The 25,705-nt window shown below is 40.8% G+C and overlaps 1 protein-coding gene across 10 annotated transcripts in view; it reads left to right on the forward strand.

The window, feature by feature from the left end:
* The first annotated feature begins 9,449 nt into the window (after positions 1–9,449).
* MSRB2 (methionine sulfoxide reductase B2) overlaps positions 9,450–25,705 on the forward strand; it is a 65,044-nt gene continuing 48,788 nt past the window's right edge. For 6 of the 10 annotated variants that reach the window (XR_010577868.2, XR_012417224.1, XR_012417223.1 and 3 more), the window contains exons 1-3: positions 9,450–9,597; positions 18,008–18,108; positions 24,031–24,107. Coding sequence is in view for 7 of the 10 variants with exons in the window: in XM_074000699.1 (XP_073856800.1) it covers positions 9,480–9,597; positions 18,008–18,108; positions 24,031–24,107 (296 nt within the window). In the remaining 3 variants the exon portion in view is untranslated. Of the gene's footprint in view, positions 10,104–18,007; positions 18,109–24,030; positions 24,108–25,705 lie in introns of all 10 variants that reach the window. The other 4 variants (XM_074000700.1, XM_074000702.1, XM_074000701.1 and 1 more) reach the window with 2 other exon arrangements.

A 25,705-nucleotide genomic window follows, 5' to 3' on the forward strand; every position in this document is an offset into this window, starting at 1 on the left:
GAAACAGAAAGTCGAATGGTGGTTATCAGAGCGAGGGAGGAGTAGGGGACAATGGGAGAAGGCAGGGAAAAAGCTGATGTTGGTCAAATGGTACAAAGTTTAATTGGACAAGAGAAGTAAGTTTTGGGTATCTTAAACCACAGCATGGCGACCATAATTAACAATAATATATTGTATATTTCAAAATTACTTAAAGAACAGGTTTTTAAACATTCTTGCCACAAAAAAAGTGATAAGGTGGTGAGATGATAGATGCATTAATTAGCTTGATTTAATCTTTCTATACTACATCATTTTGAATCCCATAAATAGATGTAATTATTGATTATTAATCAATTTTAAAATTACAGTATTGAAACTGTGGTATTGGTACAGAGCTAGAAAATTGATCAATGGAACAGAATATACTTTTTAATAAATGGCTTATTAAATGGACATTTAATAAATGACTCTGACAACTAGCTCTCGATGTGGAAGAAGACTAAATTAGACCCCTACATCACACTATACCCCAAATGTAATTTCAAGTGGACTAAAAACAGAAATGTGAAACTTTAGAAGACAACTTAGGAGCATATCATTATTACATAAGGTTCATTAGAATAAATAAAATAGATTTTAAAAATCCATAGAGGAAAATTTTTTAAAATCGAATGAGAAAGCAAGGTGGAAACGGATACCTACAGTATGATGACAAGAATATGTACTGTTTGTAGAAAATTATATGCACACATATGGGAATAAACATAATAAAAGCACATAAATAAACTTTAAGTGTAAAGCTAGGCAAATTTAACTACTTAGAAAACAAAACATCCGTAGAAAAATCATGAGCAAAGTAAAACTCCAATCCACGCAACAGAAGAAAATAATTGGAACCCATATATTCAATAAATAGTTGATATGCATAATAATAAAAGATTCCAATAAGGCTATAATAAAACAGAAATACTCTGAAAGAAAGAGACAAAATGTCCACAATTCAGAAAGAAAACCACAGTGACCTGTAAATATCTGAAAAAATTCTAAATCCCATTAACAATCAGGGAATTGAAAATTAAAATCATTGAGACCCCATTTCGCACCCATCACATAGGCAAAAACTAGTAAATCTCATAACATCAAATATTAGTGAAGATGTAGGGAAAACAGGAACCCACAGACACTGTAGGTACAACTACTTTGACAAATGATGGGGAGTCCTAGGAAAACTGAAGATGAGTGTATTCTTCAATCCACGAATTCCATTTCTAGATGTCTACTCTAATGAAATCTTGCATGCACAAGAAGATTTGTGTGAAGTTGTTCATTGTAGCATGGTTTGTAATAGCTAAAGAATGAAAGCATTTCAATTTTCTGAACTAGTCCATTTTCTCACTGCTGTAAAGAAACACCTGAGCCTGGGTATTCCATAAAGAAAAGAAGTTTAATTGGCTCACAATTCCACAGGCTGTACAGGAAGCATGGCTGGGGAGGCCTCAGGAAACTTACAATCATGGCAGAAGGTGAAGGGGAAGCAGGCATGTCTTACCTGTCCAGAGCAGAAGAAAGAGAGGTGGGAGGTGCTACAAAATTTCAAACAACCAGATCTCATGGTAACTCACTCACTATCATGAGAACAGCACCAAAAAAAAATCCACTCCCATGATCCAATCCCACATTGAGGATTACAATTGGACATGAGATTTTGGGGGAGACACAGACTCAAACCATATCATGTCCATGGATATCCATTATCCTCTTTAGAGAGGAGTTCATTCTTTCCCCATGGGTTCAGCAGAAGATTGATTTCTTGCTCCTTAGAGGTTCTGTTTGGCTTGTGTGTCCATCTCTGATCAGATCCTTGAGGGTAATAGGATGGAATCATTTAAGTGGCTTAAGTCAATCAGGGTCTAAATCTAGAACAGTGGTTCTCAACCAATGGTGGGTGATTTTTCCCCAGGGGACATCTGGCAATGTTTGGAGACATTTTTAATTGTAACACGGGAGGAGGATACTACTGGCATTTAGGAGGTGGAGACCAGGAATGCTGCTAAACATGCTACAATGCACTGGACAATTAAACCTATGCCCCCTGACCCACCCATACGCCCACCAAAGAATTATTTGGCCCAAAATGTCCATAGTACTGAGGTTGTGAAATTCTGCTCTGGAGCCATCTTATCTAAATCTCATGACTAAGAATGGGAGGGGGAGTTGTTTCCCAAAGAAGAATCAGAGTATAGTTCAGAGGGAAGGGAAAGTAATTAAAGTATCAGTCATCAATTACAGTATACTTTAAAAAGATTGAATAAATATATACAACAAATATTATCAGTAATGATTTCTGAGACAGTGTTCAATAATTTCTTTACATGCTTCTGCTTTCTAATTTATCTAAAATGAGATTCTGTGAAATGTAAAAAGTCATTTGAAGAGAAAAGTACAAAAGAAGTGTCTTTTCACCAAACAATACCAACCTCTTCCAAAATGGTATCCCTCAGTAGAGGTTGGCTCCATGTGCATGCTTTTACCCACTGTTACTGTCACGTATGAATTATTTTGTATTCTACTTTTTTCTCCTTGACATTATTTCATGTAGACCATTCCACAAATCCAGGTAGTCCTCATATTTGACATTTTAATGGTTATATAATGTTTCATTGTATTGCTATGTCAAGATTTACTTAGTCATTTCCTGGCTGTTAATGATTTTGGATTCATCTGCCATTATGAAAAGCACAAACTTCTCTGCAAAACTGGAGCTTTCTTTACTATTGATTTTTTTCCTTGGGATTTGCTCCCCAAAGCCAATTTGCCAAATTGTCATCTTTAGTACATGTTGTCAGATTTCTTTCCAGAAAAAGTATGACACTATTTCTACAGGCAGTGTATGAGTTCTTAAAGCTCTGGTAGCTTTAGTTCGCCCCCCAAAAAACTATTATTAATAATTTAATATGCATGAGGCAATATATTAGGCCATATTAATTTTTAATTCTTTAATTATTATGGAAGCTAAACATTTTCCCAAGTGTTTGTTCGCTATTTGTATTTTTCCTTGTGCAGACCATCTGTTCATATTCTTTAACCATCTGTCCAGTCAGACCTGAAATTGGCCATATAGATAATATTAATTTCCCTAATATATATAATGTTAAATGTTTACTGTTATGTGTATTACAATGCTCTGTATTTTTATCATTTTAATTTTTCTAATTTGAGACTAATCATTTTTTGTTCTTCATCTTGTGGTATGTATGTATGTACTTAAATTTCATTCACTTGAACCTGTCAACCTTATCATTTGTTCAGTGCTAACTCCTTTTATTGCTTCTGTTGTCCAAAAATTCTTTTTATTTCAAAACAGATATGCAGCATTGTTTTATTTCATGTGTGTGTGTATGTGTGTGTGTGTGGGGGTGGGGGGGTAGAGAAGTTTAAACTTTCCCTCTGAAGTAAGACTGCTGAAATAAACTGACAGTAGAGTAGCAGAAGAAAAAGCATACAAATGTATTAAAGTGCACATGGTCACAGGGACCCCCATAAATACGAGACTCGAAGAAAGGCCAAATTGTTGAAACTTATATATCTTCTTCATAGGAAAGAGGGTGATGGCAGAAATGTAGGCAATTTTGAGGGATTGTAAATAATTTTCAGGGAAATTGAATAGGCCCAAAGAGCAAACAGTAGTTTTTGAATTATTCTCTTTGGAAGAAGGATGGGACCCACAGTTATGGGAAGGTGAGGGGCAGAACTGTACTGTGAACAAAGGTTGTCTTATTACGCATTTTTATTTAAATAGTAAATATTTAAATAATCTTAAATAAATCTTAAATAATAAAGTAATCCTCAGAGGTGCCCTCAGAAGAACAGATAAAAAGTGTTTCAGGGCATAGCGATGACTTTTAGTCTTTCCTCTTCTACAGTGGTTAATCTTTCCTGGTTATCTGATAAGATTCCTAGTAAAGAGATCTTAAGACAATTGCATTTCTTTTGGAAGACTCAGTGGGAGAAAACCCTTCCCTTCACTTGTGGGGAAGAAATAAAAAGTTAGAAAGTCCTTGTTTCTGAGGCAGCTTCTAAAGCCTTCCTATTTCATTTAATTCAAAAATGCTCAGCATACCAGAACACCATACTTTGGGGTATTGTACTCTGAGCTCTGACATGATATGCATACACACACACTACTTTTAACTCAAAAAATAATTCTTTTGTTTTAAGTGAATTGTTAATCTAAGCCTTAGATTCCAAGATTATTCCCCCTGTATTGATAGTCAGTTTCCCCCAAAATATATACTGAATAATTTTATATCCCCTTGTTTCTAATAGGTTAAATATGTATTAATTTCTGGAACCTCTTATCTCCTTGGACTATTTTTTGGTTATCATTTCAATCAGAACACTGTTTTCATACCTACTCTTCCTTGATAAGCACTTTTAATATGTGAGAGGCTACTTCTCCAATATTATCTTTAACATAAAAGTATATTTTCATCCACATTTATTTCAGTTGTTATTTTTTCAATTCCTATAAAGTAATCCATTGGGATTGTAAGTGACATGGCTTAAATCTTTAAGTTGAATATTATTTTAAACTTCGTAATTTCAGCTCTTTGGTCAGCAAGTGTATCTTTCCATTTTTCACCACACGTCATATAATTACAGACTGAAGAGAGTTTAGATATAATTTGAGTTCTAGTTCTAGGCCACCCTCCCCTGTATTAGTGTCATTTTCCAGATGATCAAACCAAGGCCCAGAGACTGGTTTGTCCAAAACATCTGTATCTGCTTAGGAGAACACCTAGAAATTGAACCCACGGCATATCTCATGCTATTTTTTTTTTCTATCGAACCATTTATTTAAGTCTTCATTCACTGCCTTTAGAGCTTTAAAACTATATTTTATATATATTAGATATTCCAGTTGGTTAGTTTCTGGGAATTCTCTAGATTGAGGTCGAACAAAAATGAGCATCGATGTTGAACTTTGGGCAGATGGAAGCAGATAAAGTCTCTTCAGTGCAGAGAAATTGTGCAAAGCTTATTCCAGTCCCTCACTGTTTCCCAAACGGCTTTTTGGTAGGGAAAAGCAAATTGGCTTTTGCACTGATCTCCCATTTTTTGGTCATTCTATCTTATCTTTTAGGGCTTTTATTATCAAACTTATAGTTTGCAGGGAAGTATGTTGGACATACAAAGAGTCAAAGTTATAGAACTTTGCCTTTCCTGAAGATTGTCACAATCGAATTCAGGACATCAGTTACACACTGTATCAACTTCATGAAACAGAAAATCCCAATAATAGTGATTTAAACAAAATATAGATTTATTGGTCTCTCATGTAATTGGAAATCTGAAGACAGGCAATCCAAGGCTAGCATATTGGCTCCACACTGTCTTCAGAAACCTGGGCTCCTTCATGTCTTCTACTTCTTTAAAATCAAGATGTTGGTCTCATCTTCATGTATACCAGAAGATTGCTAGTGCTCCAGTCATCATGACTAATTTCCAAGCAGAAAGAAAAGACAGAGCACAAGTCCAGTGCTCAGCCAGCTCCTCTTTAACTAGTTTTCCTGGCAGCTCCCAGTGATACCTGCTCCTATCATTGCCCATAACAGCATCATATGATTGCCACCAACTACAAGGGAGCTGGCAGATACAACATTTTAGCTAGGCATATTGCCACTGTTAAAGTCAAAGATCTGTTTGTAAGTAGAGAGAGTGGATACTGGCCAGGCAACGGATAGTCTCCACCACTCAGTGTACGAAGTAAAAGGGAAAACATAAAGTAGAGTTTTGTTCAGGCTAAGACCATGTGTCCAAGAATGTGAGGTTAATGCATGGCCTTGATGGTTAAGTTGGATTTAGACAAATGGTGGTGAGAAGAGGGGACATTTTAAGACCAGTAAGGGCCTGGGCACAAATGAGGTAAAGGTCCTCCTAGCAGGTGTAAAGGACAATGGTGGTAAGGAGGGAGGGACTTCCTCTGCACTTAGAATGTCTTTCTGGGAGTGTGAGGATATGCAGAAACGCAAGGATAGATTGGTTATCCACTCTGTTTACCAATTACTGTTGTCCTCATTAAATCTTCAATAACAACTAACGTTCATTAAAACCAAGTATGTACCAAAGGGTTTGCTAGGTGTTTTAACATATGTTATATCTAATCCTTATAATAACCCCATTTTGGGAATAAGAAAACTGATCTGTCACAGGTTGAATACTTGATCAAGCTCATGCATCTTTTAAATTTAAGATATTCTGACTTGGGTATGTTTTACACCAGACTCCATGGTTTTTTTCCCACAATGTCACAATGTTAAGTTAATTTATTAACTTTGCTTGGGATTGGGGGTGAAGGTGGGTGAGTTAAACTGGTATTCCTTGATATTTTCTAAATTCTAAACTTTAGGGCAACTTTACAAACTCTTCAACTAACTAGCAGTGTGATCACAGACAAGGTACTTAACCTTTCTGGATTTGAATTTGTTTACTTATTACTCAGATACAAAATTAGACAGATACTATAAGAGAAGAACATTTCAGTCCAACATACCTCATCAACACAGACACAAAAATTCTAAAAATTTTAATCCATGATACATAGAACATAATCCAACAATACATGAAACAAATAAACCAATAAAGCAGGCTTTATTGAAGAAATACTAAGTTGCTTTAACATTTGAAAATCAAGTAACAAACTAAAAAAAGAAAATAGGAAAAAATGTATTATTATATCAATAGCAGCAGAACAGCATTTGACAAAAATCCAACATCCCTTCCTGATAAAAACTCTCAGTAGACTACAAATAGAAATTTCCTTAATCTGATAGAAAATTTATGAAAACCTTATAGCTAACATCATACTTAATGGTAAAAGACTGAATGCTTTTCCTCTAAGATCAGGAACAAGACAAGGATGTTCACTCTCACCATTTCTATTCAACATTGTACAGGCTCTAGCCAGTGCAATAAGGCAAGAAAAAGAAATCAAAGACATCTGTACTAAAAAGGAAAGAGTAAAACTCTTTCTACCCAGATGACATGATTTTTCTATGTAGAAAATCTGATAAAATCCATAAAACGTTACTAGAACTAAGAAATGAGTTTAGTGAGATTACAGAATACAAGATTAATACACAAAATCTACATACTAGCAATCAGAAATTGAAATTGATAAAACAATACCACAGCATCAAAAATATGAAATGATTTAGGATGAATCTATTAAAAGATGTGCAAAACCTATACACTGAAAACTACAAAATACTACTAGTAGATGTTAAGGAAGACCTAAATAAATAGAGAGGCATATCTTTATTCATGGGTCAAAATATTCAATATTGTTATGATGCTAATTTTCCCCAAACTTATGGATAGAATCAATGCAATCCCAATCAAAATTTAAGTAAGCTTGTGTGTAGAAATAGAGAAACTGAATCTAAAATTTATGTTGAAAGACAAAAGACCTAAAATAGCCCAAACAACCGTAAAAAAGAACAGAGGTACAGTACCAATGCTAGCTAGTTCCAAGTCCAGTCATCAGGATATTGTAATATTGATGTAAAAATAGACAAATTAATTAATGGAACAGAATAGGAAGTCCAGAAATAGACACAACACATTGATAAGAAACTGATGTTTGACACAGATTCAAAAACAGTTCAGTGGAGAAAGAGTAGCCTTTTAAAAATTGGTGCTAGGAGCCTGGTGTGGTGGCTCACGCCTGTAATCCCAGCACTTTGGGAGGCCGAGGCAGGCAGATTACCTGAGGTCAGGAGTTTGAGACCAGACTGGCCAGCATGGTGAAACTCTATATCTACTAAAAATACAAAACTTAGCCAGGCATGGTGGCACATGCCTGTAATCCCAGCTACTCGGGAGGCTGAGGCAGGAGAATTGCTTGAGCCTGGAAGATGGAAGTTGCAGTGAGCCCAGATTGTGCCACTGCACTCCAGCCTGGCCGACAGAGTGAGACGCTGTCTCAAAAAAAATAAATAAATAAATAAATAAAATAAATAAATAAACAAAATAAAAATGGTACTAGAACAACTGGATATAGATATGCAAAAAACAAAACAGATAAACCAAACAAAACAAAAATTTTGGCCGTATGTAAAAATTAATTTTAAATGGGTCAGAAACCTAAATGTAAAACCTAAAACTATAAAAATTTTAGAACAAAACATAGGCGAGAATCTTTGTGATCTTGGATTAGGCAAAGATTTCTTAAATATGATACCAAAAAAAGAACAATCCATTAAAAAATTGATAAATTGGGCTTCATAGAATTAAAAACTGCTCTTCCAAAGACACTATTAGGAGACAGAAAAAACAAGAGATTGGGGGAAAAAATCTTTCCAAAGTATATGTTTGATAAAAGATTCGTATCCAAAATATATAAAGTGTCCTAAGCTCAATAATTAAACAACTCAACATTAAATGGGCAAAAGATTTGAACAGACACTTCACCAAGAAAAATACACTCGCTGCAAATAAGCACATGAAAAGATGCTCAACATCATTAACGGCTAGAGAATGCATAATAAAGCCACAATGAGCTACCACTACACAGGATCGGAACATCTATTATTAAAATCTCTGGACTTTCAAGTGTTGACAAGGATGAAGAACAATTGGAACTCGCATAGACTGCTGGTGGGAAGGTAAAGAAAAAAACCACTTGGGAACACAGTATAGTAGTTTCTTAAATGGTTACACTTACCTTATGACCTGGGCATTCCACTTCCAGGTATTTACCCCAGAGAAGAAAAACCATATATGTCTGTACGAATATTTGCACAGGAATGTTCCTAGTAGTTCTAACCAGGAAAATTGAAAGCAGCCTAGATCAAGTGCTGACTAGGTAAACACACGGTGGTATATCCATAAATGGAATACTGCTCAGGAAGGAAGGAATGATTGTTGCATGCAAAAACACTCAGGCATGTCAAAGTAACTATGCTGAGTGAAAGAAGCCAGACAAAATCAAGTACATATGGGATGATTCCCTTTATGGACGACTCTAGAAAATGCAAACTAAAACAGATTAGTTTTTGGGCTGCGGATGGGGGATAGGTGGGGTGGGGTAGGGCGAGGGAGGAGCAGGAGTGGGAGGAGCTGGGAGATGCAGAGATGGGTTGGGGAGGTCCTCGGGAAAGGGAAGGGAGAGAGGAAGGGGGAGGAAAGGCGAGGGGAAAAGGAGGGGAAGAGGGATGGGGAGAGAGAGAGAGGCAGAGTGGGAGGGAAGAGGGGCGGGGACCTGTGAGGGCCCAGGGCGCATAGTGGGAGGAGGAGGTGGGAAGGAGGGAAGAAGGGAGGAGGAGGGGAGGGAGAAGAGGTGGCAGGCGGTGTGGGCGGAGCGTGGGGAGGGAGGCCGACTAGCGCCGACTGAGGGGAGAGAATGGGGGAGGGGTAGGATGGGGGCAGGGACAGAGACGGGCAGAGACGGGCAGAGGGCAGAGGGCAGAGGGCGGAGCGGCGCCGGAGCGGGCGTCATGGCGCGGCTCCTCTGGTTGCTCCGAGGCCTGACCCTCGGAGCTGCGCCTCGGCGGGCGGTGCGGGGCCGAGCCGGCGGCGGCGAGCCCTGCACTGGGCCGGTACTGGGGGAGGCAGGTAGGACGCGGGTCCCGCAGGCCCCACCGCTGCCTACGGCTTTCGGCGTCATTTCACCCGCTACACCCGGGAGCCTAAGGCCGGTCCAGGCCGGGCGCTGCCCTGGCAGGCACCCCTGCCCCCCCGCGCCTGCCCCCCGACCCGAGGGTCTGGGACAGTGGATTGTAAACTTGGTGGCGGCGGGGTGGGGACTGACCCCTGTGAGAATTCGAGGAAATGAACACATGAGCCCCCTAAATGTGCGCGTAATTGTTTTTTTTTTTTTTTTTCTTGGCGCGGGGAGTGGGGGCATAAATAGGGCTCGGGGTCCCCTGACCCCTATCCGGGACTCCAGGCGAAGGCCCGCGGTCTGGGCTGCAGCAGCCCGGCCCGCGCGCCCCTGTGAAGGCCTCCAGTATTTTGCACTGCAGCCCTCTTCGTAGTTCCGCGGGCTTCCTTCCAGCATCTGAGAAGCCGGCAGTTCACACTAGGGATTCCTGGGGTGTTTCCTGCCCTGCTGTCTTCCCGTAAGTGTGTCTAAGAGCCAGGGAGACTGGGTTGATCATTTGTTCCTTCTTTAAGGTGACAGTCATTGTTAATGACTGAGACAGAGACCAGGGCGGGCGAGAGAGAGAGAGAGAGAGAGAGAGAGAGAGAGAGAGAGAGAGAGAGAGAGAGAGTTAGTTTTCTGCTAAATGCCTTTGGATCCTTTCTTGGATGTGGGTACCTGCACACTTCACCAAGCAGGAAGGAGTCACCTCAGGAGACCTGAGCTAGCTACCCCTGTATTTCAGGTCTATTTCAGGGGAACTTAGTGCCCCAGGGGATTGGCTTCCTGGGCGGTTGCCAGACTGACCCACTCTGAATCCAATTTTATATATGTTCATTGAAGATGTTCACCCAACTGATGAAAATGTACCAACTCATTCTGAGCTCTTTTTAGCCCCTGAAGTTTTCAAAATGTAGTGTTAAAAGAATACTTAACTAAATAAAAGCGTTGGCGTTGTGAAATGTTAGCTGATCCAACATGACTTCCAGCTATGGCCTTTCTAACCACTGGTGTCTCTGGCCAGTCAGTCTGATGACCTTTGTGAGCCCACTGTATGCCAAGCATTGTTTTGCTGAGAACCACAGGTAATAGAAACATCACAGTTACCGACGAGCTCTCTATAACCCCTTGATACAGGATGGTGGTTATAGCGGTAACTACTTCATGGCTATAATTGCTGCTGTCAGAAGCAGCCTAATGAATTGCCCTGGGATCTGAAGTTCTCCACCAACATTAAAATTTGGCCAGACACCAGTAGGTAACAGGAGCTATGTACCTTATCAGATATCCCTCCTGGGAATTTATTCGAAGGAAATAGTTCAAAAGAAGAACAAGGAGATATATGCAAAGATGCTTTAAGCACTGGTCTCTTATAAAATGGAAACTGGCTGTAACCCAAATCAGTTAAGAAATACTTACGTAAATCATGAAAATTAAATTCAAAAAACTTTTAGGGAGTCATTAAAAATGATAAACAGGGAGTAGTTCTGGGATGAAGGGCTTGGGCATGAATAGATGCAGATTTTGAGTCTTGGCTCTCTGTTACTTCCTGGCTCTGTGTCTGAGCTCAGGCTGCTATTGCAAAACACCGTGGACTGGGTGACTTAACTGACATTTTCTCACAGTTCTGGAGGCTGGGAAGTCCAAGATCAAGGTGGGAACGGACTTGGTTCCTGATGCAGACCTGCTTCCTGGCTTGCAGTTGACTGCCTTCTCACTCTGCGTTCACGTGACTATCTCAGGAAGGACCACTAGTGCCTCAAGGGAGCCTCACCTTTATGATCTAATGTAAAACTAATAACCTCCCAAGCCCCATCTCCAAATACCATCTCACTGGGAGTTAGGGCTTCAGCATATGGGAGTGGGGAGAGGAGCAGGGAGAATACATAACATTCAGTTTGTAACAAAGTCTTTGGACATCCTTCTTGAATTTGGTAAGTTTAAACTTCAGATTTTTTTTTCCTTCTATCAAATAAGGCTAATGATAATAGTAGGGTTGTTGTACAGAATAACTTTTTAATTAAATATTTTGTTACAATGTTTGACACTTAGCAGGCACACAATAAATGTTAGTTATGATTACATAAATAAGTGTAAAGGACAAAAATGTAGCTACATTTAAGTTAAATCATGGGCTTAGGGAGTGCTGAGAGAGAGAGAAATTGGGAGGGGGGAAATGAGAAGATACTGAAATGACAGTATTTTTCTCCAGTGCTGCAATTTCTCATATGCTCAGAGTGATTTTTTTTTTTTCCAGGTTGATAAAGAGCAAACTGAAAAAGGAAAATAAGAAATATTCTGGAGCAAAAACTCTGTTGCTTCAGAAAAATATTCTTTCTAGAGATAACTATGCTAGGAAACCATCCTGGGCATAGGGTTAAAACAGTCCAGGCACTGTGATGGGAGAGACTAGTTCTGCAGATCAGAATGGGCTGGGGATTCTTTTAATACCAGTTTCTGATGAGTTCCATTAGATTCAACACATTATTTATTGAAATGAAGTGGGCTTATGTGTGACAATTGGCAGTATAGCAACTGTGGCCAGGAAGGTTAGCAAAACCCGAAGAAGGCACCCAGTAGGTAACAGTAGGACCAATAGTGGATTTCCTTAGGGATGAAAAAGTTGAGGCCCACCCCGTGGAACTTCTGGCCAACAAGATATATGACCTGTGCAAATCACAGCACACAGAGAGAAGGGAACTCCAAGGAATTTGAGTTTATTAAGGCATAATTCAAAGTAAAGTTGTGTAGCTATCTCATGCAATAGCAGCAATGGATAAATGTTTTCATAGTGCAGATAGCAAGAGAATGTAGAGGGAATCTGGAAAATGTGTAACCCCCAAAGGATGAGCACGTGGTGCAGAGGACAGAAAATACCTGCACACACACACAAAAGGACACAACCAGTGTGGAAACCTCTCTCTAGCCATGGTGGCCAGAAGACTTGACTCATTCCCAAGTGAGAGAACCTATCGTGTATCTAATGCACACGTGCCTAAATTGCTGTTTGATAAAACTGCTCAGAATTTACTCATACTGCAATTTTTATTTAAACTTTGGTTGTTTTCTAAAACCCCAGTGTGTTCATTTGCTAGGGATGCCATAACAATATACCACAGGCTGGGCAACTTAAACGATGGAATTCATTTTCATACGGTTCTGGAGGCTGGAAGTACAAGACCAAGACTTGTCCTGAGATTTGTCCTGAGACCTCTTTCTTTAACTTGGGGATAGCCACCTTCTTGCTGTGTCCTCAGGTGGCCTTTTCCCTGCTGTCCCTTCCTCTTATGAGGACACCAGTCTTATTGGACCAGGGCTCCCTCTTAATGGCCTTATTTTAACATGATTGCCTTTTTAAAGGCCCTGTCTGTAAATGCAGTCACATTTTAAAGTACTGGGGATTAGGACTTCAACATATGAATTTGGAAGTTGGGGGCAGGGAATGTCATAATTCAGCTCTTAACATCCAGGTCAAAGAAACCTCTAAAAGTGATACAGCACACATATATCCTGACCTGGGTGTACCCAACTGAGCGTTTGTCATTGTGCTATCAAAGCAAAGTCTGTGTGCCCTTGACTGAGCCTTCTAGGCTGGCAAATCTGCAGCTAAATGTTGCATAATTGGTGCTTGAACAAGAACTAGTCTAAACATTATTGCCTACCCACTAAAGCTTTCACACACATTAAAAATGGTGTAAAAGGTCCACATTGATAAGGATTAAAAGAACCATTAAAAATGTTCTTTCATATTGTACTTAGATGAAGGCTTAATTCTTTCGGTTAGCAATTTAAACACTAGTTATATATTTTAAACTTAAAAAAAAATTACAGCGTGGCACTGTATCATGAACCTGTAGTCTCAGCTACTTCGGAGGCTGAGGAAGGAAAATCACTTGAGCCCAGGCGTTCAAGGCTGTAGTGTGCTTTGATCATGCATATGAATAGCCATTGCGCTCCATTCTGGGCAATACAGTGACACCCGGTCTCTTAAAAAAATTAGGGCAGAGGGAGGAGGTGGTGTCTGAAGAACAGATAGTCACTCTCTAATAGGTGTAACAAAATACAGAGGTGTGGGAGAGGGAGCTGGGAACCCAGACAAACTCAAGCCTTAGGTTCAAAGCGAAGGAAGTACCTGCTTTAAAACAGGTACTTGAGAGTCCCACTCTCAAATTCATGAGAGTCCCACTGACTTTTAGCCCTTCTCTAATTCCCACTTTCCAGTGTCAGCTACTATATTGTGCTGCCTGTTGAGTCACACTAAGGACAGTGCTTCCAGGAGACAATAGGGTTTTTTTCTAAGCCCATTCCACTTCCTCCCTGAAAGGAGATAGGAAGATAAAGCCAGCTTCACAGACTGTAAATTCCAACCTTAGTACCTGAAGTTGGTCCTCTTACCTATCCACAGGAATAATGCAAGATCTTTGCCACAGCCAAGAGGAGGGTGTTTTATCATGATGCTGTTTACTCCTTTCCTTGACAAATGTCAGTGATAGCCAGAGATTAGGTCTCACAAATTCCCCCACGGGACCAGAGTTTAAATATGGGAGGAGGAACCCAGGACATTCACTCTTACTAGCAAAGCCTGTTCTTGCTCTTTTGAGTGCCTCTGGCTAAAGCATTCCCTTTTTTCATCATTTGGGGTGGCCAAAAAGAGATAGGATCCTGAACAGAAGTGGCAAAAAAACAGACAGGAGGAGGCTTGTATTAGTTTGTTTTCAAAGTGCTATAAAGAAATACCAGAGACTGGGTAATTTATGAAGGAAAGAAGTTTAATTGGCTCACGGTTCCACAGGCTGTACAGGAAGCATGGCTGGGGAGGCCTCAGGAAACTTACAATCATGGTATAAGGTGAAGAGGAAGCAAGCACATCTTACATGGTCAGAGCAGGAGGAAGAGAGAGAGGGGGAGGTGAACTTTTAAACAACCAGATCTTTCAATAACTTACTATCATGAGAACGGCACCAAAGGGCCCCCATGATTTAATCACCTCCCACCAGGCCCCACCTCCAACACTGAGGATTATAATTTCACATGAGATTTCTGTGGGGACACAGAGCCAAACCATATCAGAGGCAGTCACTTGTTCCATTGTGACAAGATGGAAAAAGGGTAGATGTAGGTATTGTTAAGTGTGATGGTTTGGTAGCAAGAAGGTTTGTGGCTTTTGATTTTGCAAAAGTGGAATCTGTTGAGAGGAAGGGGAGATGTAGTAGAGACCATGGTTTGAGGAGAATGGAAAAGGTTTTTTTTTTTTTTTTAATTTCAGTAGGTTTTTGGGGAACACGTGGTGTTTCGTTACATGAATAAGTTATTTCTGTAATGGTTATTTATCAGATTTTGGTGTATTCATCACCCGAGCAGTGTACATGGTACCCAATGTGTACTCTTTTATTCCTCATCCCCCCTCACAGCCTTTCCCCTCTGAGCCCCCAAATTCTATTGTATCATTCTTATGCCTTTGCATCCTCATAGCTCAGCTCCCACTTATAAATGAGAACGTACAATGTTTGGTTTTTCATTCCTGACTGACTTCACTTAGAATAATAGTCTCCAATTCCATCCAGGTTGCTGTGAATGCCATTATTTTGAGTGGTATTCCTTAGTATATATATACCATCATTTCTTCATCCACTAGTTGATTGATGGGCATTTGTGTTGGCTCCATATTTTTACAATTGCAAATTGTGCTACTATAAATGTGTGTGCAAGTATCTTTTTTCATATAATGACTTCTTTTCTTCTGGGTAGATACCCAGTAGTGGGATTGCTGGATTAAATGGTAGTTCTACTTTTAGTTCTTTAAGGAATCTCCACACTGTTTTCCACAGTGGTTGTACTAGTTTACATTCCTGAGAGTGGAAAAGGTTTAAAACACCCATTGCAGAGAAATGGGAAGACAGCTGACTGGGGAAAGATAATACTCACCATGGTTCACTGAAACCCCAGTGAGATGAGTAACTGAGTTTATAAGGACAACTCTCTCCCCAGGTGGGGGATTTCCTCCAGTAGTGCTTGATGGTACAGGGGTAGCCATGAAGAAGATAGTTTTTTAAATAAGCTTTTTTATTTTGGAATAATTTTAGATTTATAGACAATTTATAAAAATAATGCAGAGTTCTCAAAACCCCTCACCCAGGTCCCCCTGGTTATCCACTGACACCATCATAGTACATTTGTCAAAACTGTCTCTGTCTTTCCTTGTTTTTCATGACCTTGACAGTTTTGGGGAGTACTCGTGGGGTTCCTTGTAGAATGTCCCACAGTCTGGGATTGTTTGATGTTTCTCCTCACAATTAAACTGGGATTATGGGCTATTGGGAAAAATCTCATGGAGATGAAGTTTCTTTCTAGATTCATGTGCTCTTCCCCATCTCTCTTCCCAACACTGAGACACACACACACAAACATACACTCACACACTCACACTTATTTATATTTCTCTTGCTAAACCATTTGAGAGTTGCAGACATCATGACACTTTACTGCTAAATATTTCAGCACGTTTCCTAAGACCAAAGACGTTTTCCTACAAAACCGCAAGACGGTTTTCCTCTCAGGAAATTGAGCACCCTTGTCTAATACATAGCTGATATTCAAATTTCCTACCATATACCAACAATGTATTTTATAGCTTTTATTTTTTTTCTGGGATCTAGAATTTAATAAAGGGTCACACATTGGTTTCAGTTGTGGAGAGTCCTTGCTTTCCACAGGAAAGTGAAAATTTCCCTCAATTTTCACTTATGTGATTGTTTCTTCATGAAACACAGATTGAATGTTTTCAGCAGGAAAAGTTTACTGGTGATGTTGTGTTCTTTCCAGAGCATCACATCAGGAAGATAGGATGTCACCTGTCCCGCTGTTGGTGATGCTAGCTTAGCCTACTTGGTTAAAGTAGTGGCATTTTTCTTCTTTATAATTAATAAACTCTGGGGTTGTATTTTGGGAAGATGTGACTATTCTGTTCCCCAGCAGTCGAAAGGGGTTTTGGAATCCTCTGATGATTTTTACAAAATGGTGATTTAAAAATTTCTATAATATCTTCTTCATTTATTACTTGACATTCTGCAGGATAACTCTGAAGGCCATTGAGCAATAGTAATTATCACATAAATACATTTTGTTTTGTCCCCAAAGTGTCAAATACCCCAAAAATCATGTGTTAACTGAGGTATATTCCATAGGAATTTCAGATACATATTTCCATAGTAAAAAGAAACCCCTGTAGTCTTATAAACAGTATATTTAATAAAAGATACCTCCTAGGGGAGCCCTTGTGTAAAAATAATAACAGTAATAAAAAGAAAGAAAAAAAAACTTTTAATATATTAAATAGTTTAAAAACCTTTTAGCAAAATGTAAGCAATCAGCTATATCATCACTGGAAATGCAGTATTGTTCGGTATTATAAACTGGAGAGAAGATAAGTCTTTTCTTGCCGAAGGACAATTTAGGACTTTTTTTTTGTAACCTTAAATGAATTTCAACTGTAACTTCTGACATGTTTGATATATAGATGCTGGCATCACGGGCATTTAACATTTCATCTTCAGTGCCATAGTCAGATTACTAACCCTTTGGGCCTCTGTTTCTCATCTGTAAACTGAAGAGTTGGACACATTACAAAATCCTTTCCAATTCTTAATGTTGGATGATTAAAAACATTTATTATAGGAGTTGGACTTCCTACTCCCTTTGGCTAAAGAGAGTATTGCTCTAGTTACTTGGTTTATGTTCATGTGAATAAATGTAGTAATATAGATGCCAAGGCGAGCAGGAAAGAGGAAAACAAAATATGGACAAAAACCATGAAGCATCATAATAGATTATTGTAGGTCTGTTTCCCTTTCAGGACTATATGCTATGGGAGTTTCTTCTTTTGTTCCATGCAAGAAGATTTTTAAAATAGAGACCTCCCTTGACAAAGAAAATCAGAGCTATCCTTATAAACCAGCAAGGGAGAAGAGTTTAATAATCGACTAGCTCATGGTTCTTTTCTGGCCAATGCCTCAACTACTTCCGGCTAGATCCTGACAGCAACTGCTCCTCTGAAAGTCATCAGAGAAGAGAGGATCAGTTTCTATCCTTAGGTACCTGAAGGGAATTATTCCACATTCTTTCATATTTCAGCTGCCTCTTTCACTTCTATGCCCCAGGAGGACTAGAAAACTGGCTCTCTACTTCTTATTAATTTCTTATTAAATCAAATAGTCAATGAAGGCATTAGCCTTCTGGTCCCCATGAAGAATAAACTCGTGGGAGAGAGAAGAAGGGACTGGATTATTCTGCTGGGTGACAGTGCACTTAGGGAAAAAAGCCAAGGAAGAAAAGTCCATCAGGTGTTTTTGTTTTAATTTTTAAAACTCCTGTTTAACAATACAGGGTCTCTTGCAACGTGTGAGCTGCCTCTTGCCAAGAGTGAGTGGCAAAAGAAACTAACCCCAGAGCAGTTCTACGTCACGAGAGAAAAAGGAACGGAACCGGTAAGCTAAGCTGGTTTACAGTTTTCTGATTGCGTGTGTTGGCAGTGAGGGGGCAGTTGGAATAGGTCCAGCTATGAAACCCAGCTGCCCAACAACACTCCTCTTCCATTGTCCCCTTCTCGGAGTGTTGATATTCATCAAGTTGTAGAAACCTGAAACTCTTCCCTGGACACATCATCTCTATTCTGACTCCTAAATAACCTTCCTGTCATTTCAATTCCGTGCACCGCTATCACCTCCCCTCGGGGCCAAGTCACTGTCACCTTCTCTGCGCATGGCCATTCTTGCTCCAGCCAACCCATTCTCCACACTGCAGCCAAAGAGTTCTTTGGAAAACACAAATCTGACCATATCACTCCCCAGCTCAAAACTTTCGGTGGCTGCCCAGTGCTTTCAAGGAAAAAGAAAAGTATGAGATGACTAATAAGGTCCTAACGGCCCCTGGCTCCCACCCCATCCTCAAATCCAGCCATCTTCCCTCTTGACCCAGGACTTTGGCCACACCACCCTTGAGCTCTCACACACCCTGGGCTCCCTTCTCTCTTAGGGCCTTTGCACCCGGCATTCCTTCTTCTCTCCCATCATCCCTCCCCACACCCTCCACCCATTCATTCAGACCTACCTTGTAGCTCTCAGCCCAAATCTCACTTTCTCTGGGAAACCTTCTCCTAGCCCCCAGCTAGGCTTGCTTCTAGCAGAACTCTTCCTTCATAGCATTTGCCATCGCTGCTATAACCCCTGGCACCTAATGTGGTGGCTGGCCATAGTAGGCATCCAAAAAAATCAACTTTTGTGAATGTTGAATGACTGCCAGGTAAACGGTGCAAACATTATTTAAACTGCATTCGGCAGTCTCGGCTTTCATTCATTTTCTGAGAAAACAACCCTCAGTGGTTCCTCATTATAACATCACTTTTTACAGCACTGCATTTATCTGTGTGTCTGTGTGTGTGTGTCTGTGTATGTGTGTACAAGTTTCTGGGGTACATGAGAAAATTTGTTACACATATATAATGCATAGTAATCGAGTCAGGGTATTCAGGGTGTCTGTCACCCGAATACAATGCATTTTTGTTAAATGTCATCCACCTACTCTGCTGTCAGACACTGAGCATATTCCTTTTCTCTTACTGTATGTTTGTGGCCTTTAAGCCACTTCTCTTCATCCTCCCCCTACCCTCTGCTCACCCTTCCCAGGCTCTGTTATCCATTTTTCCACTCGCTACCTCCATGTGTTCAAATTCTTTAGCTCTTACATATAAATGAGGGCATAGTGCCGCATTTCTTAACCAGTGGTCTTAGACCCAAATATAGCTGCTGGAATGTAGCTTTTCTGAATTGAACTTTGTTATTAGATATTTTTTACTAGTGAAGCAGATCTCACAGAGTGGACCCCAGCCCTGTGGCTTCAAGCACAGTAGAGTATGAATGTTTTTTCCTTTGTCAGCACCTGCAAAACTCATGTCACTACCCACGTGCACTGCCATTGTAATCACGGTGTCACCCTCACTTTCTCCAATGCTAAAGTCATCAGAAGGACCAGCACATCCCAATAGAGTCTCCTGAAATGCTGGTATTTTTGAAAACTTCCTGTAGGTGGGATTTTACTAAAGCCCTCGTTGGGAAAGAGACTACATTAGCCATTTGTGTAGATTGCACAAGGGAACCACATGATACTCTGTGAGCAGTTGTATGTATTCCCAGAGTATTCTAAGCCAACCCTAATTCTCAGGTGCAGAGCCAGGCCGGGCTTGGTATGTAGAGAGAACCTAGAGATGAGCTGCCAGATGTTTAGGAAAATAAATATGTGGGCTTCTCAAACAGATGGTGCAATATACTCTCTGTATTTGGCCATTTGACAAAATGAGCATCATTCATTATTTTAACTAATGTTATAAATCCCTTTCCATGGATCCATTTCCACGTTTAACTTCTTAGAATATTGCAGAAATGTAAGCCTTCATTAGCTTTGTTCACCTAAGAGAAGAGAAATGAAACATCGAAGGTGTCTCTTTGGTGACTCTAAATTAAAATTCAGTCCCACATGGTTTTTCTTGGGCAACAGTAATACGCTAGCACTCTGCTAGACCAATGAATAAATTTACAGGCTGGCTGAGCAATAACCGAAAGTCAAGTATCAATAGAAGGGAGGTTTTGTGCGGGTCATTCTCTGTCTACTCTCCAGATCCACTCTCCACGGGATTCCCCTGCTCTGAGTTCTAGGAAGAGTGAGCAGTTCCTCTTCCCCGCAGCTATTGATTCAGTTTAGCCAGTGGGAGACACCAGTGAGATCTAAAGGTGGGATGGAGAAATCACTAGGGCCCAGCATTCTCTCTGTGGGGCTGCAGGTTGGCAGTGGCTGTGTTCCTGTATTGCAGGTGGCAGCTCTTGCAGGCAGCCCTCCCCTGCAGGTGCAGCCTCACCAGGTTCTGGCCACTCCCTCTTCCTCTGTCCCACAGGTCTAGTGGAGGCCATGGCTTCTCAAAGTCATTAGCCTAGGAGGCTTTGCCCTCACTTGTGGATTTCCATTGGCCCTGTCCGCACCTTTGTAAACAGTCCTGTGTGAAGTTATCCGTAGTCATCCCTCTTGAGTGCGTCACCTGTTTCCAGCAGGTGTGTTGTATTGACAAGATGGAATGGCAAACTGCCGTTGGTCCAGCAGACCTTGCAATCCCAGGGGAATCTGGAACGTCATTCTCTCTCTGACCCTGGCCCCTCCCTGTGCAGCCAGGCATTTCAGTTCTCTCTTCTAAGTATTCTTGAATCTCTTTCTTTTATTTCCACTGCTCTGCCTGAGCAGGAGCACACTCCAGGCCTGCATGTGTGAGGGACATTGGATTGCTCTCTGCCTTTGGTGGCATCTTGCCCCATTCCAGCTCATTCTTTACCTGAATGTCAAGTGATCTTTCTAAAAACCAACTCCAATCAGTCGTCCACCCAGTTTACAAGTTTCCAGTAGCTTCACATTTCCAGTAGGACACAGTTTAAGCTCTTCGTCACGATCTAACCAACCCCAGCTGGCCTGGTCTCACCCGCCTTCTGGCATCCTCTTTCTCCATCCTCCTCTTTGCCCTCTTCTCTCATGTGGGCCTTGCCCAAGGTGTTCTGCCTGCCCGAAATACTCTTCCATTTCCTCATTCAAAAGTCAGCTTAGTGTTGGCATTTTTCTATAATAAACAACAATCAGTTGTGCAATTTAGAATAATAATAAAAGGTTAAGAAATAAAAAGACTCCCCCTCACCATCTCAGATAATATCTGATACAGACAGCCTTTGTGGAAACTCCCTTCATAGTGAAGGGTACAGCGCTACCCGAACTCCATGCCATCTCTATCATAGCTGTCACCACATGGTATAAATTGTCAGCTCACATGTGTCTTCATCCCACTTAAGTAGCAAATTCTTTGAGTGCAGAAACTGTTTTGCTGCCAACCTCTGCAACATTAGCACCCAGCTCAACCTGGGTTTATATTAGATTATCAGGTAAATACTAGAAATGAGATAGAAGCTGAGTTTAACCCTAAATAAGTTACAGGACTTGTATAAAATTGGAGAGGGAGGGCACATCAGGAAGCTAGGCAAGGAGAGAGTGGGTAGATGTCATTTCAGAAACTATGTTGGCTGAGTATTGCTTTTCATTGATTTTTTTTTTTCCTTGAGATGGGGTTTTGCTCTTGTTGCCCAGGCTGGAGTGCAATGGTGCGATCTCGGCTCACCACAACCTCCGCCTCCTGGGTTCAAACAATTCTGCTTCAGCCTCCCGAGTAGCTGGGATTACAGGTACCTGCCACTACACCCGGCTAATATTTTGTATTTTTAGTAGAGATGGGGTTTCACCATGTTGGCCAGGCTGGTCTTGAACTCCTGACCTCAGGTGATCCACCCGCCTCGGCCTCCCAAAGTGCTGGGATTACAGGCATGAGCCACCGCACCTGGCCTTCACTGATTTTTTAATTTTTATTTTGCTTACTGTGATAGCAGTTTTCTGTCACTTCCTCTGTCCAACTGCCCCCCTGCAATAATGAGATTATGTTTTGAGTCTTCCCAGGCTGTCTGGATCCTATGAAAAGGCTTTTCTAGATCAGCCTTGGAACTGGCAGTCCTGTTTTGCATGCGTGCATCTTCAGCCCAGGTGGGAAGGATGGGAAGCTTCCTCTTTTTTTTTTTGTTTTTGAGATGGAGTCTCGCTGTGTCGCCCAGGCTGGAGTGCAGTGGCACAGTCTCGGCTCACTGCAACCTCTGCGTCCCAGGTTCAAGCAATTCTTCTGCCTCTGCCTCCCAAATATCTGGGATTACAGGCATGTGCCACCACATCTGGCTAATTTTTGTATTTTTAGTAGAGATGGGGTTTCACCATGTTGGCCAGGCTGGTCTTGAACTCCTGACTTCAGGTAATCCACCTGCCTCGGCCCCCCAAAGTGCTGAGATTACAGGCATGAGCTACCATACCGGGCCAACTTCCTCTTCTTTACAGCTGCCAACTAGTGCCAGTTTTGGGAGCAGGCATTTGAGGGGACTGGCCATAAAGGACCAGCTCACTACCATTCAGATTTCTGCAGCTAAGTTTAGGGTTTTAAAGAAGGAAAACATCCAAGTGTGCCCAGATGGTAGGCTCAGTAGGTTAATTTGAAATTGTCTGTCATGCAGCTCACTGAAAATGTGCTGTTAAACTACCACAGGGAATTTGGATGTTTGACCTGTGAATGTTTTGAGTTGGGAAGCCTGGAGGGGTCTGAAGATTTCCTGAGTCAGCTTTGTCACTTGATGAGCTGTTCTGTGCTTTGGCTTTCCTCTGGCCCATAGGAGGGGATGGTGCCTGCTGCCAGGCCCTGTGATAGTGGATCTTCATAGTCAGCTTGTGCAAGGGTTGATTTTCTTTAATTTTCTTTGACAGAGGAGATGACAAAAGAAATTGGGCAAAAATGGTCTTTAAAAAAAAGTCATCAGCCGGGTGCAGTGGCTCATAGCAAGTGCCTGTAATCCCAGCACTTTGGGAGGCTGAGGCATGCCGATCACTTGAGGTCAGGAGTTCGAGACCAACTGGTTAACACGGTGAAACTCCCTAAAAGTACAAAAATTAGCTAGGCTTGGTGGCATGCACCTGTAGTCCCAGCTATTCGGGAGGCTGAGACAGGAGAATCACCTGAACCCAGGAGGCAGAGGTTGCAGTGAGCTGAGATCATGCCATTGTACTCTAGCCTGGGCAACAGAGTGAGACTTCATCTCAAAAAAAAAGAAAAATCAAGTTTGAGAAATAACATTTAAACAAATATTGACTTGGCTCATTCATTGACTTGTCTCCTGTTCTCCTCTCAGAATACCTCTGAAAACTTGCAAACCCTGTAACTCACAATGAACACAGTAATTTCATCTAAGTAGTAACCTGGGTTGGTGGGGGGAGAATCTAGCTCATTATTTAACATTTATTAAGTACACTGTGTCCTAAACATTATGTGAAGCATATTAAAGGCAAAATCCCTGATCTCACTGAACTATGCTTTTTATGCATTTATATTCTGTCTTTAACTGGAGATTTCAAAGTATGTTAGACAGTAGACTAGATTCCTGTTGTATTAACTCTTCTAAAAGGGAGAACGAAATCTCACACAATCACAGAGGACAAGACTCTGTTCTCTTGCTTTTTCACCGACTTTGATGCTCTTGGATGAAAAGTCCTGTATGAATACAAAGATTATCAATGTCATAATTTGCATATTGGGTGCAATAAAGCCCCGGCTGTAGATACATCTGCAGGCTGCTTCATTGGGTGCATTATAATTTTCTCTCTGGCGTTATTTGCACTTCGTCAAATTAGTACAGAAATTCCTTGATTTGGGGACTTACCCAGGATTTAAATCTGCTGTATCATCTCCTGCCAGTAGTATGAGAAATCTGAACGTGACATATCTAATTTACTTTCAGCCTTTCAGTGGGATCTACCTGAATAACAAGGAAGCAGGAATGTATCATTGCGTGTGCTGTGATACTCCACTCTTCAGGTAAGATAAAGAATCGAGAGCTACGGAAGGAGAGCAAACCTCCAGGTTCTTACTGCTGTGTTTCATTTGAGATCTTGGATAAATAAATACCCATAATACCCATTTTGTTTTTTAAATTGCCCTTCTCATTTTGCATTGTTGCTGTAAGGAGAGCTATTCATATGAGATACTTGCCTGTCTTGACTTTTATTTCTAGCATTTAGAGCCATTAACAAGACTTCTTAGCTTATATTCTTCCTTCCTCTATCCTCAAGAAATAGCAAGGAAATAAAACTTGGTGGGTACCTTATGATAAAACTATTAGAGTTTTTTTTTTTTAGAGGGAAAGTATTTAAAGAAATCTAAACCATGATTATATTTGCTGGGCCATGTGATTAAAACTCTCTCTCTCCCAGGGAAAATGGGTTTATAATTTAATTTAGGAAATGTAGAATTTTATGAGGATAGATTCCCCACAATGCTTGACAGTAGTGAATACCATACCCTCTTCTATATAGCTAAAAGTAAATTTAATTGTCCCTTGATTTCAAAGCCTCTTTTAAGTCAATCAGGATCTGAAATCTCTCAACAAAGGCTTTTTTGTTTAGACATGCAGGAAACAGTCTTAAAAAAAAGTAGATTCGATGGAGAAGAAAGGAAAATATCTTTGAAGTCCTATTTTTCAGAACTTCAAAGATGTTTTCCTTTCTTTTGCATCAACCCTAAATTAGTTTAGAATAAAATATAAATCAAGCCAGCTCTGTGCATCACCCATTAGGCAGTGCTTCCTTCTGTCCTCTGGGCTTTGAGCAGTCTGGGCCTTCCTGCCCGACTGGCTGCTAATGTGGGCTGCGTTAGGAAGCCGGACCCGCCTGCAAGGATGAGGAGCGATTAGCATCGATTTTCCTCCATGCTCACAGATGGGCAGGCCTTTGCCCAGATGCATTCACATTGGCATGGGGGAAACTAGAAGGAGGTTAATTTTTACACAGTAAAATGTGGGACTCAGGTTTCTGAGACAATAGTTATTTCTTGACGTTTGGTTCTGTTAAAGAGGAGAGGTAGGACTTTGAGATGGCCCATGAACTTTAAGCCATAGAACCATGCTGCCAGCGTGTCAAAGGCTCCCTTGTTACTGCAGGCACCAGGCAGTGCTCTGTCTCCCTCTTCACACAGTGAATACAGAAGATAAATCATCCTTGCAAGAACATTCTCCTAAATCATAGTCTTCACTCTTCCCCTTCCTTGATGTTCCGGTTTCTGCATCTGAAAAAGAAGGGGCCTTCTTCCCTTCCTTTCACCTTGCAGGCTTAGTTGTAGTGTCAGAATACTGGAACCAGGAGGGTCCTGAGTCCAGAGCACAAACCTCTGTCCAGTAGAACTTCCTGTGGTGATGGAGATGTCTGTATCTGGCCATGTGGTAGCCGCTCATCACATATGCTTGTTAAGCACTCAAGATGTGGCTAGCATGGCTGAGAAGCTGACTTTTTCAATTTAATGTTAATTAATTTAAACTTAAATTTAATGTTAATTAATTTAAACTTAAAAGGCCACATGTGGCCAGAGGCTACTATATTAGCACAATGCTAGTTCAAATTAAGGAAGTTAAGTGACCAACC

This window comes from Macaca fascicularis, chromosome 9 (assembly GCF_037993035.2).
Source record: "Macaca fascicularis isolate 582-1 chromosome 9, T2T-MFA8v1.1".
Classification (NCBI taxonomy): Eukaryota; Metazoa; Chordata; class Mammalia; order Primates; family Cercopithecidae; genus Macaca; species Macaca fascicularis.